General features: G+C 37.3%; 1 protein-coding gene across 1 annotated transcript in view; it reads right to left on the bottom strand.

The window, feature by feature from the left end:
* Positions 1 to 5,548: 5,548 nt before the first annotated feature.
* LOC127164066 (glutamate receptor ionotropic, kainate 2) overlaps positions 5,549 to 14,366 on the bottom strand; it is a 45,283-nt gene continuing 36,465 nt past the window's right edge. Inside the window, exons 12-16 of the mRNA XM_051107723.1 lie at positions 11,445 to 11,563; positions 10,168 to 10,385; positions 8,815 to 9,040; positions 7,162 to 7,412; positions 5,549 to 7,040 (exon numbers count right to left, since the gene is read on the bottom strand). Coding sequence (XP_050963680.1) covers positions 6,876 to 7,040; positions 7,162 to 7,412; positions 8,815 to 9,040; positions 10,168 to 10,385; positions 11,445 to 11,563 — 979 coding nt within the window. The 3' untranslated portion in view covers positions 5,549 to 6,875. The remainder of the gene's footprint in view (positions 7,041 to 7,161; positions 7,413 to 8,814; positions 9,041 to 10,167; positions 10,386 to 11,444; positions 11,564 to 14,366) is intronic.

Here is a 14,366-nt window from a genome sequence, read left to right on the forward strand (position 1 = left end):
AGTAATTAAAGCAATCTAGTTTTCCCTTCTCTGTCTCTCAGCAAGACTGGGTCATAACTTTTTTAAACAGGTTACATAAAAACATAGATTGGTCTAATTTGAATCTGAAAAGTAATAGTGATTACGATTCTGCTAGTTAATCAAACTCAGTACTGAGAGACATAGTCTAGATTTTGTCAGTTTGATGATATAAGCAAAACTAGTGTTCGAGCCTGCATTAATATGTGGCACTTTTTCCTTGTCTTGTTTTCTCGTAGGCATTTTATTATTTGCATAAAGCAGACCTTGTAGCCTCGATAAAACATCCATTTTACAGTAATGGGAGAAACGAAGCTTTTCGGAACTCCGAATCATTTGAATCAATTGCTTCGAAAACCGATTCACTTCGAAAAGCGCGCCAATCTATGGGGTTCCATTTGTGCCAAAAAAGAGGCGACTGCTTTGTGCTTTGTACTACACATTTGTCTTTGTCCACAGTTATTGCCTAATTATTCAGGTAAATCAGTATATGTTGACGTGCATGTTGTCTGTTGAGGTCGTCTTAATCTGTCGTCCTGTCGTCTTTTTCTCTGTTTTTTTTTTACTGTTGTCCTAACTGTCGTCTTGTTCTGTCGACCTGTTCTGTCATCCTGACTGTCGTCCTGTTCACCGCGGTCAAGTGAGCCGCCATCTGGAACTGCTGCACGTCTATTAGTGGAACTACAGTACGGAGACAAGAAGCGGCCAAAAAGCTGACGAACATGGATATTTCAGCGGTTAAAATTTAAATGTGCTAGAAAACAGGGAAAAAGTATTTACAAAACGTATATATATATATTGTTCATTATAGAAGATACAATTATATTACTTTCGAATACATTATACTGTAAAGTTTTTTAAGACAGTAATAAGAAACTTTTAATAAGAAATTGTAATAATGCATGTAGAAATAAGGAGCAAACATTCAGTGTTAGAATGTATTTTAACAAACTTTATTTTTTCAGAAAACTTTACAGTATAATGTAAAGTAATATAAGTGTATCTTCTATAATGAACAATATATATATATACGTTTTGTAAATACTTTTTCCCTGTTTTCTAGCACATTTCAATTTTAACCGCTGTTAGGACAACAGTAAAAAAAAAAACTGAGAAAAAGACGACGTCAACAGACAACATGCACGTCAACATATACTGATTTACCTGAATAATTAGGCAATAACTGTGGACAAAGACAAATGTGTAGTACACAGCACAAAGCAGTCGCCTCTTTTTTTGGCACAAATGGAACCCCATACCAATCGGTCAAAAGGCGACACGTGCTGGTCAAACTATGTAAATGCAACGAGATCACAACACGGAATGTTTTCACCAAAACGTGATCTATCAAATTCCTTTCAAACAGGAATTTTATTTACATCCGTGTAACCCTGATAGACTCTTACCTGTTGTATAGCGATGGGCGAAAAGCTGCTTTTCCAAACTCGTAACATCGACACCTGCTGGTCAATTGATCTAATTGCAGTGGGGACACAACACAAGCATGTCTAATAACCAGTTGCAAACGTTTTCATTAAATCATTAAATACCTTTAAAAACCAAGTGTATGTATAAATTATGTGTGTGTGTGTGTGTGTGTGTGTTTTAATTGCTTTGTAGTTGCAAATGTAGGGGTAGATACCTCACTCTCGTTACATTAAAACTGAACCTAAATTATAAAACTGTCCCGTTAAAAAAACAAAAGTGTAACAAAATTAATCATTAATTCATTAATCAAAGTTTTTACTTTGTCGATTGCATTGTTCCGCCACTAGGTGGCAAAAAGTGACTGTTAAAAATGTATTTGTCATTGAATGAATCATTTATTCAAGAGAGTCGTTCAAAAACGCTGATTCACGTGTGAGTCATTGAATCATTTATTCATTATTAATCATAATTGTAATATTAAAAATGGGTGTATTAAATCTATTATATTTTAAATGCATATTTTTTTAAAAAAATGTTGAATAATTAAAATTAATTATACATTTTTAAACAGACTACAGCAATTCTATTTGAGACCAAAAAAAATTTTAATTCTCAATTTCTCATAACTCATAATACTATTACTGGAGTAATATTTTATTAAGGGTATCTGTTCTTTTACTCAAGCACTTTATTTGTGTAGTTCGTCCAACACTGGTGAAACTTTAAAAGCATTGATGGGAGAAACGAACCTTTTCGAAGCTTCGAATCAGTTGAACCAACTGCTTCGCTAAACGATTCACTGTTTCGAACAGTAGGGGTTCGATCTTCAACTGGCTGGCAGGAGCTGCCACTGACAGGTCACGTGACCTGTCAGTGGCTGGTGGCAGCTGCCAGTCTGATTCTGGCAGGTCACGTGACCTGCCAGTGGTCACGTGACCTGGTGGCTGGCTGGCAGTCTCAACCGCTTTAGATCTGTGAGTATAAGGCGTTCTCTGTCACTCTCGCTGCAAGGAAATACACTATTTTATTGTTATGAATGTATTCTTATGACTCTGTTCTTTAGTATGATTGACGTTTTAGTTTTTTTCCACAACTAAAGCGGTCAAACGAACGTGATCACGACTGGTTGCTTACTGACGCTTCGCCTAAACTCGGAGCGCTCTCGCGGCTGACTGAGCTGCCAGTGGAAGCTACAATAAGCTGCCAGTTGAGAACACGGCCATTTGAACACTTTATTCATAATAAACCTCATAAAATGTCGACAAATTAAAAGACTAGACCCATAAGAAGATATTAATGATCGTGAAATAATATATTTCCTTGTAGCAAGAGTGGTAGAAAACGCGTTACCTCCGAGAGCTCTCGCGGCTGACTGACTGAACTGCCAGTGGAAGCGACAATAAGCTGCCAGTTGAAACCACGGCCATTTAAACACTTTATTCATAATAAAACTCCATGAAATGTTGATAAATTAACAGACTAGACCCATAAGAATATATTAACGATCATAAAATAATATATTTCCTTGTAGCAAGAGTGGCAGAGAACGCGTTACCTCCGAGCGCTCTCGCGGCTGACTGACTGAACTGCCAGTGGAAGCGACAATAAGCTGCCAGTTGAAACCACGGCCATTTAAACACTTTATTCATAATAAAACTCCATAAAACTTCGGCAAATTGAAAGACAAGATCCATAAGAAGATATTAATAATCATGAAATAATATACTTCCTTGTAGTAGGAGTGGTAGAGAACGCGTTGAACTCGGAGCGCTCTCGCGGCTGGCTGACTGAGCGACCAGTAGAAGCGGCATTAACCAACCAGTCGGAATCACCGCCATTTAAACACTTTAATCGCGCTAAAAATAAAGAACTGAACAGGTTCACAATAAGAAATTAAGCACAAAACACAAAATCTGCCGAAAATCTGTTGTTGCTGAAACTTGTTGAGGCATACTGCCAGCTGGCAGCTGCCAGTCAGCCCGCCCAAAATCAGACTGGCAGCTGCCACCAGCCACTGGCAGTGACGGCTCCCGCCAGCCAGTTGAAGATTGAACCCCCTCTCGTTTCGAATCGCTCGAAACGCCGCACGCTGGTGACGCCTGCTGGTCAAAACTGTAAATGCAACAAAAACTTGGGCCAAAACATGCATAACACAGCTTTTACAAACCCATTGCACATGGTTTCTTGAAAGTATGTTAAAAAAAAAACACGTGTTTTTTTTTTTTTTTTTTTTTTATAATTCCTATTAAAACTTGTTTTGTTTGTTTTCTGGAGAGGCCAATTATAGACTATTAAATACTACTTACACTTTTAATTACACAAATGTCTCATTTAAAAACTTTACAGATTGGTAAAACTAATCTGAGATCAAGTAAAAACCATAGACGCTGACTCAGTAGTAATGAACTCATGAACATAATTCATGGGATCACAGCAGTGCTAAAAAACTGGGCTAGACTGCTGTTTCACACTGACTTCAGGAAACAGACAATCTAACTTAACTTGAATAACTTGAATGACAATCAAAGCACTTACAGCCTGCCATAAACACCGAAGAACATGCACAAATAAGGCACCAGCACACGTTGTACACGGTATAATCTCTTTTTTTTATTACAAGATGAGCTTGAACAGTTCTCCACCCGCTGCTGTTTGCACGTGGTTTCTTTTCCAAAGGTCCCTGTAGATTGAAGCCGGTTTGGAGAAATCCTAGCGTTTGCTCAGTACAGTATTATACAGAAACTCGCCTTCAGGTAAAACACAAACATCAGCACACGGAAACAGAACATATGCTCGGAAAACAATAGAGGTGGTTTTTGGAGACGCTGCTTGCTCTCGATGGACGGACGTGCATAAACGTGTGTCTGTTGGACCTACATTAGCATCAGACACACCCATAGAAAGATTTACTACAAAAATTTGTCTGTACAAAAACTGCGTTTCTCTTTTTCTTTTTTTTTTTCTTGTTATAAATCTCTGTTGAATGACAAACAAAGTCGAGTTGCCTGTGACAGACAGAATGGATGCTAGTAGAAAGGTTTCTAGAAAAGTTGAAGTTTATCTAAACGACAGAACTTTGGCTTGAGTCGTTGATCAGGACGGAGCGTGACGAACAACCGACGGACATCATCAGTTTATTGCTGCCTTCAAGTCAAAAGTCATGAGACGAATTACTTTTTTCAAGCTCTGACTTACGCCTTTCCAGATTTAGCCTAGCTGGTTTTTCTGTGACAAAACTAATAAAACGTAATGTTTGCTAATGGCTGTTTCTCAGCTAACAAAAATATGTTCTAAAGTGTTCCTGTTAAATTATGAATGTTGTTTCTGAATGTTCTCATTGGCCAAAAAGTCCGGTTTTAAAAAATATGCATGATTATAAAAATGTTACAAATGAAACATTTCATCATTTTTAAACATTACTTTTGAATATTCTTTGAACGTTCTGAAACATTTAAAAAACATTAGATGAGCGTCCAAGAAAAAATGTTCCATGAACAATGTGTATAAATAGTATGTTTTGAGAACATTATTGAAGACCAAATAACTTTGAAACACTTTTTCACTTACTGGAAGAACGTTTGTTCATAACATTGAGAGAACCTTGCCACAACATTCTGACAGTTATAGTTTTTATAACCAAAATCTAACGTTGCCAGAACATTCTGGGAACCAAAATTTGTTAGCTGGGGCATAATGTGTCAATAATCAATAGTTTTATACTTTCTTTTAGAGACAGCAATATGACATTGCACAAAGAGCTCAATTTATTCACACATAATTATGATTTCTGACATAATTATTTGAGAGCAGAAGTCAGGCTCCAGATGCACAAATCCAATTCAGCTCATTTTTTTTTTTTTTATCAAGGAAATTATTTTTAGCACTAATGTAGAAAGACAGACTGTGAGTAAGTTCATATGATATTTGCTTCCACAGAAGGAATGTCAGTGTGATTATTTTTTACATAGGCAATACATATAAAATCCCAGGACCAGCAAACAAAGAACATTTCTTTAACGTTACTTTATGATTTTTTAGAAACATTCCGTTACGGGCCGTTCACACAGAATGCGTTTTTCCATTCCAGTGTACTACTTTTTTATTATTATTATTTTGTTAATGTAAATGTGCTAGAGGGACGTGTATGTCTTGCATCTTTTGCAGCGTCTCACACACAAGCGCCGCATTTTTAAGATGCCTTGTCAATTGTCAAGTTAAAAGAATCTCAACTTTTACACCCAGCAGCACTCATCAATGTCAGTTCCAAAACGGTGGACCAATCAGAAGATCCCGGAGGCGGGGCAAGCGTTGCCAGCTTTTGTTTACAATAGCAAGTTGTCATGACAAATTTAATTTGACGTCAACATGACAGAGGAGGTTCAGTGCTGCGCTTTTTTTTAAAAATCATTCTTGAGTGCTGCGTCTTACGTTTCTAGATGCAAAGACGTGATTCTGTTTTGTGTAACAGATTTTTGTGACTAAAAACTAAGAACAACCTCAAAAGATTGTTCTCTAAAAGTTATTTTTAGTTCTTTTTTTTTTTTTTTAGTTCTTTTTAATTCTGGGAACCAAAAGTTGTTACCCGGGACAACAGAAGTCAACATTAGTTTCATACCGGCTCCCTTTGTTTTGTTTTTTTTATACTTTTACGTTTCTATTTTGTTCTCAGAACAATGCAGGGAGATTTTAATATCACAAAACCAATAAAAGCTTACACAGAACATTCTTTAATGTTTATTTTAGTTTTAATAACCAAAAACTAACATTCTCAGAATGTTCTAGAAACCAAGAATTGTTAGCTAGGACATATCTTCTCCATAGATGTAGTCATAAGATTTATACTGGTTCGTGTTTTGTTGTTTTTGGGGTGAGTTTTTGATTCAATTTTGTGTAACACATGTTCTCAGAACATTGCAGGGAGTTTTCTGTTCGATAAAGTAATACAGGACGTTCTATAATGGTCATGTCTAGTTTTTAGAGCCAAAAACTGATGTTCCCAGAACTTCTTAATTAATGGAATTATTTTTATATTTTATTGAGAAGATGTGATGGGATGAAAAAATGAAGCATCAAAAGATGTTAAATCTATTGTTAGATTTTCAAATTGGAGTTTGCTGGCTGGTTTGGTTTGTGAATGTGGAGAAAATGAATGAGAAAAAGTAAACCGTGCGCACGTATGACGAGTATTGTTTAGCAGGTGCTCTTGAAGGCAGCAATAAAGGCAGCACATGAGAAAAACTGACGTGTTTGAAACACTGACCTATTTTCACAGAGAAAAGCAACGTGAAATGAGAACAGAAGTGATCGGCGGACGTCTCATCTGTGAGGGACGTGGTTCTGAAGCGCTCACGAATCCGGATTTCCACAGGAAACATCTTCGTGTCCGTCATTTGGACGAGAGTCACAGGAGAGGCGTCCCGGCCTCGGCGTCACGCCATGGTCTCTTTGCCTGGGAGCCTCCTGTCGTTAAAGGTATGCATGTTAATCACCTCCTCCGTTTTGACGATGGCGGGCGGCTGGGCTTTCTGTTTCCGCCGCCGCTGGCATTTCAGAGACACCCTGAGCTCCTCCACCATCGCGCTGCAGAACGAACGCTGCGCACAGAAGAGCAAACGACACACACGTGTTGATTTCGTTTCAGTTCAGGTTTATTATGCTACTGTCACTTTAAGAGCTAATATACTGTAGTATCTGTCTGATGTGAAAGAGCAGTACCTTCTCGATCTGCGCGTTCTGTTTGGATTTGTACAGCACCTCGCCGACGGCCACGAACACGGACAGCACCAGGCCGGCGGCGAGGACGATGAAGATGCCGCCGATGTTCTGCACGCCGAGGGCGCTGGCCTCCTTGCTCTCCTCCTCCGGACAGCCGTTCCCCCTCCACCACTTCTCCTTCATCATGTGCAGCTTCCCCTCCTCCTGCAGCTGCAGGATGGCGATGGTGATCTTGTCCCGATACGGCGAGCCTGCGGGAGGGAGATGAGCCTCGTGAGAACCGCGGGACGGATACAAATGGGAAAACAGCAAGGCTTTTTTTTTTTTTTTGAATTTTTCAAGTTCAAGTACGTTTATTTCTAAAGGACATTTACTAATGGCCATGGGCCAACCAAAGTGTTGTACAATAATTAAAAAACAGGTAAACAGAAATGACCAACAACTAGTTTGGGACAAAAACAAAATAAAACTACATGTTAAAAGCAGAGAAAAACAAATGCATTTGAACTTGAATTTTAACTTTTTCCATTTTTTTAAAGCTATTTTAAATGTTTGTTTGTTTTTTTAATATTTCCTTTTGTTTTAACTTAATTAACTAATGTTATAATTAATTATAACTTACTATTAATTGGTCATTTTTTGTGCTTTTGTAATTTTTTGTATAGTTTAATGTTTATAGAATTTATGAATTTTTATTTCATGCTTTTAGATTTTAATGCTTTTCATTTTTATATATATATTTTTTCATTTTTATTTGAATTACCATTTTAGTCATTTTATTGTGCATTTTATTTTTTAGTAATTCATGTCTGTATAGTTTTTTTTAATTGTTATTTAGCATTAGTTTTAGTTATTTTAGGGAGATGACGGCAACTAGCTGAAATAAAAAGTTTTTTTTGTTTGTTTTTTAAATTTAATTTTATTTAACTATAATCCTGTGAATTCATTTGTCAGTTCCTTTCTATAACCACTAAATAAATAAATGCAAGCATAGAAATAAAAGCAGGCAAATAATCAAATATCTAAATAAATGCAAGCAAATATCTAAATAAATGATATTCTGTGCTAATCACCGCAGACGCCGCTGATGGAGCTTAGCTCAATCTGAATCCGGAACATCCTTTAATATCTTCGGTCTGCATTCACACTCAGTGTCTCCGCTCTACACATCATTACATGAAGCACTGATGTTATTCCAGGAGTATGTGTTTAGTCCTCCGGTGGATCTGCAGCATCCCGCAGAATGAGTCACTCGTAAAGCCTCGTCCCAGAACAGCGCAAATGATCAAAGGCGCGCGAGAATCGCAAACAGTCACCGGAGACGCGATTGAACGCCTGTTAGCGTTATTCTGAACGACGCGTCTGACGCGCGTGTGCGCGCTTAACAGGATTACACAGATGGGAGGCAGAAACACAGAGGATTTGTGCAGATAAAGATGGATAAATATCTCCCTTTTCATTCGCTCTTCCCCCGCAGAACTGCTCTCAGATTCGAATGTTTATATAAAGTGCGCAGATTCAGAAGAGACTCGTGGGAAATGAAAGTAGTTTGACAGTCATCACTCATCACCATGCTGACAGGTTTATAATGATGCTGATGTGCAGGAATGAGTGCGCATGTTTGTGTAGTGACAGTAGTGAGGTGCGTTTTACCCATGGGCGTCCCCACGCCGTACGCCTTGGAGTCGATCAGGCCGCCGACCTGCGTCAGGTTGCAGTTGCGCTGCGTGACGAACTCGATGGCGGTGGACTCCATCAGGAAGGCGTAGTCGGACGTCAGCACGCGATGGATGCCCTCCTCCACGCTCTTCACCATCACCGACTGACGCCGACTGTTCATGAACTCCCACATCTTATCGTACGTCGAGATCTTGGTTTTCTGCAGTGGAGACAGAGAGGATTTCCATTCCAGCACTGGTTTGGTGTATTAATATTCACAAAGATCCATTTGACTGCACCGATACTATCAGGTGAGAACAAAAAGGAAGCTGCTTTACAGCTGAAACTGAATCAGTTTCAGAATTGATGAAAGCTGATTTACAGCTTAAAGGAGAAGTCCACTTCCAGAACAAACATTCATGCTCCTGTCTTTCTTTCTTCAGTCGTAAAGAAACTGTTTTTTGAGAAAACATTTCAGGATTTTTCTCCATATAATGGACTGATACGGTGCCCCGATTTTGAACGTACAAAATGCAGTTTAAATGCAGCTTCAGAAGATCACAAATGCGGCTGTAAACAATCCTAGCAGAGGAAGAAGGGTCTTATCTAGCGAAACTATCCGTTATTTTCATTTTAAAAAATACAATTTCTATACTTTTTAATGTCAGACGCTCGTCTTGTGTTTCTCTCCCTGAACTCTGTGTATTCTGGCTCAAGACAGTTCGGGTTTGTCGAAAAACTCCATCGTATTTTCTCCCTCAACTTCAAAAATCATTTCAAAATCATCCTACATCGCTGCAGAAGAACAGACACAGTGTTTACAAAGAAGATCAAACACCCTCAACAAAAAAGGTAAAACAGTGATACAGGACGATTTTGAAGTTGAGGGAGAACATGAGATGGGAGTTTTTGCACATTCACTAACTGACATGAACCGGAACAAAAACAGTCCAGACAGAGTAAGACAAGACGAGCGTTTGACATTAAAAAGTATAGAAATTGTATTATTTTTATGAAAATAACCAATCGTTTCACTAGATAAGACTCTTCTTCCTCAGCTGGGATTGTTTACAACTGCATTTTGGAAGTTCAAAATCGGGGCACCATATCAGTCCATTATATGGAGAAACATGCTGAAATGTAATAAAAAACATAATTTCTTCACGACTGAAGAAAGAAAGACATGAACATCTTGGATGACAAGGGGGTGAGTACATTATCTGTGAATTTTTGTTCTGGAAGTGGACTTCTCCTTCAAAAAGGAATTTTACAACATTAAAGCTGATTTGTAGTAAGAAGCACTGCAGAATTGAGAATTGAGAGCACATGTTCATGGACCTGCAGTACCTTAAAGAAGGTCATGGTGGCGCCGTCCTCCACCACGCCGTACAGGATCTTGGTTTGTTTGGCCAGATCGTCGGCCGAGTCGATGGGCGACTCCATGCGCTCCACCGTCAGGAAGGCGGCCAGGTTCGCGGTGTAGGACGAGATGATGATGAGGGTGAAGAACCACCAGATTCCTCCCACGATCCTGGTGGACAGAGCTTTCGGCATCAGCTCCGACCCTGAGCACGGATGAGAGAAGAAATAAATGCCCTGAATCAGCTGAACACCTTCTGGACCAAGTTAAGTGACACTTTTTCATCATTTAATTTCTATTTATTACATTTCTATTTATTTGTGAAGAACATTTTAAATAGAAATGACTACTAATTTGTACATTTGTTAGAATATTGCTTTTTTGTTTCATCTTTGCTTTCACATAATATAAAATAACAACAAGAGCAGTCCAGAGATGGAAGTTCATGCTTCTCTGACATTGATTAATGTGAAAGGCTGGTAAACACATGAAACATCGTTTTGATTTGATATTATTTTTTAAGTTTGTGTGTGATATATATATATATATATATATATATATATATATATATAACACTGAAAGGCCTTACTTGGACAAAAAATATATATTGCAATTATTTTGTCAAATATTTCAATTTGATATGATAAACAGTCAAACTTTAAAGTGGACTCAAACCTCTTTTTAGTTGTAATACTGTCACACCAGTGTTTTTAGGAACACAATGATTTTTAAAATGATTTTTAAATAATTGTAAGAATTTTTTTTATAATAATAATAATATATTTTTTTAATGAATATGGGAAATTATAATACATTTTTTATTTTGCACTAAAACTTATAATACTAATATTTAGGTCTTAATTTCCTCACTTTCACATTTTCAAAACTTCAAGCTTTTAACGTCTCGAATTTAATCTTTTATTTTGGCAGAATATTGCTGAAATGCTGTATAATTCTGTCCAGGCAGATGTTGGATATTATGCAATATGTGAATTATATGTGAAACTCACAGCATAAGCAGAGATGCAGTTTGCATCATTTACTATACCATAGCATACATTTCAATTAGTATGCACTTATTTATTTTAATGTTACATTTGATTTAAATAATTATTATCATTTCATCAACTCATGAACCCCTGGCCTAAATGATCATTTATCAATAATTTGGCTTCTCATGTCTCTTGCAGTTATTGCATTGCTGTAAGTGTGATCAGTAGCAGCTGTGCTCCAGCAGGAGGCGCTGAGGCGCTGACAGACTCACCTTGCCGCATGAGAGCACCGACACCAAACCAGAAGCTGTTGAGCAGCGTGAAGTTATTCTCCACCACGTCTGAGTCAGGGTTACAGGGGTGAGGGTTGTACCACTCGTAGGGACTGAACCTGAGCGCACAACGAGAGCACAGACTGACGCATTTACTGCCACAGCCCACACACACACACACACACACTCACACAATATCTCTCACATAAACACACTGATCAACACTGAGACCAAACCTTAAGACACTGCAGGCAAAACTTACAGTTTTATTCACCTCTATATTCTGGAGTTTTTTTCTGTGGGGTTTGTTCATATGTCATTTACACTGATTTATACAACAATTTATTCCCAAAAACATGGTGAAAACGGGTTTCTTTTCTGTCAGTTGGCAGTGTTATAAAAAGAGGAATAAAAAATCCTCTCTGGAAAACCTGTAACCCTAATACTCCAACAAAATCCAACACGAATTGAATGAAACTGGCTTCATCCAATGTTCAGTTTAAGCTTTGGAAATGTATGCAAATTAGTACATATTATATTAATGTCTCATTTGCATGTTCAAATATAACTTTGTAATATAAAAGAATTATTTTAAAGTACTGTGATTAATCAACTGGGTAAGCAGTGGCATTTGTTAGTTACATATTTTGACCGTGTTCACCTGTAGTGTCTTGCCTTAAACACAGAAGATTGACTGTGCAGTATTTGTGGCACTTTTTCATCTCAGTAGGTCATTTATATCCAGAGTCAAGTATTAATGCATTCTGCTTGAATTCTGGCTACATTAGCTGATAAACAGACAAATTGACATTGTTCTCCGATTAACTCGGCCACAGATACACAATAACTCCGTATTTTCTGATCCACTGATGCTGTTTTTAGTCGAACAAATCATGCATCTGATCTGAAACCTGGTTTTTGTGTGTGTGTCTTTGTGTGTGTAATTCCAGTTCCCAGACTGTATCTGGCAGGTAAGGTCACAGCAGAACTATCATCACACAAGAGCTCATGTTCAGAATAATAAAACAGCCTCTGTGTGTGTGTGTGTGTGTGCGTGTGTGTGTTTGTACTGAATGTGAACAGCAGTACAGGTGGATAAAAGTATTCAGCTTCGGTCTGAATGCCTCCTGCACACATAATGTTTTCTTGCCACCAAATATAAAATTGTTGACTGTTAAAAATGTGGTGTGGTGCAATATATATATATATATATATATTTGTTAAAAATAGTTTTCTACTATAAAGAACCTTTTGTGAAAGAAAAAGTTCAATAGATGTTAAAGGTTCTTCATGTAGGCACCAATGCCATTAAATGAATATGACATATGTGCATTATTCCTGTGTGGCTAATCAAGTGTGTGACTGATTGTTGATGCTAAATAAAACCGATTGCATGTGTGTGTTTGTGTAAAGCTTGAGGAACATCTCTATGAGCGTTCTGGGACTCGTAAAAACTCTTCTGTGTGTTTAGAGGTAAATTGGGGCTTTTCTAATCAATACAGCAGCTGAAAAGTCAATATTCCAATTATAGAGCAGAATAACACACCGTGAGCGGAAACCCGGCGAGCGTTAGTTCAACATCACGTGATTACGCCGATATCATTCCAGAACCACAACACTTACCCAGAATACCTCACACTCACTGTGCATATTCCAATCTAACTTAGGTGACAGTCGTGGCTTTTATTTGGTATCATGTCGCCGGTAACATTAAACGTCGACGCTGAGCTTTAACAAACGCTTTACATCAGCACTCGTTTGTCCGATTCGCAGCGATTCCTGCTCCGTAAACAGAGCCTGATTGATTTCCTCTGAAAATTTTCAGAGGATTTCCAATTAATAAGCTGAGTCTGGAGACTCCTGTGAGACGTGGCCATAAACGCTGAGAGAGATATTAAAGCAGGACAGAGAGATATTACAGTGAGACAGATATTAGAGAGGATGAAGGGGAAAGTCACTGAGAAAGTAATTATGGAATATCCAGAGGGCTTTAACAGAACATCACCATCAGACCACAGAGACACACGATCAGGAAACGCTGCCATTCGGCTCTCCGTTCTGGAGAATTAACAGCAAACTCGACCTAATCACGTCAGTTACTCGCTTTTAATTGCAAAAATTAAACATTTTATCACTTTCCTTACAATATTAGCCTATTGCATGTTGTCAAACATCACTGCATTTTAATGCACAGTACGTTTTTGCTTTTATTGGAAATAAATATCATGTTTTTGTCTTCGTCCTGGCCTTTAAAATACTGTGACATTTTTCTAAAATCATTTTTGAGGCTTTTTGACAACATGGTGCAAACTGAAGTTTCTTGTACATTTTTAATTTGTATTTTATTATATTTTCACTCAAGCTCAATGTTTCAAGCTTAACTTACACTTTGGAAGGAAAAAGTGATAATCACAGATTTTTTTCTTGCCACTAAATAAAAAAACTGACTGTAGATAATGTGAAGTAGTGCAATTATATTTAAATTTTATATACATTTAATTTTCTTGCTACCAAATATAAAAATATTGACTGTAAATAATGAGGTATGGTGCCGTTTTATTCATATTTTATTAATATATAATTTTTTGCCACTAAATGTAAAACTATTGATTCTAAATAATGAGGTATGGTGCAATTGTATTTATATTTTATAAATATTAATTTTTCCAAATATAACAATATTGACTGTAAATAACGAGGTGTGTGGCAATTATATTTATATTTTACAATTTTTTTGCTACTAAATACAAAAATATATCATCATTTATTATCATCATTTTTAAAGACACGGTGGTTGTTTCTTGTTTTTTTACACACACACTACTATTATAAATTGCTTTGGATAAAAGCATCTGATAAACGCATAAATGTAAACAAGGTGGTGTGGTGCAATTATATTTATATTTTACATTATTGTCATTT

Source organism: Labeo rohita, chromosome 4 (genome assembly GCF_022985175.1).
Source record: "Labeo rohita strain BAU-BD-2019 chromosome 4, IGBB_LRoh.1.0, whole genome shotgun sequence".
Taxonomy (NCBI): Eukaryota; Metazoa; Chordata; class Actinopteri; order Cypriniformes; family Cyprinidae; genus Labeo; species Labeo rohita.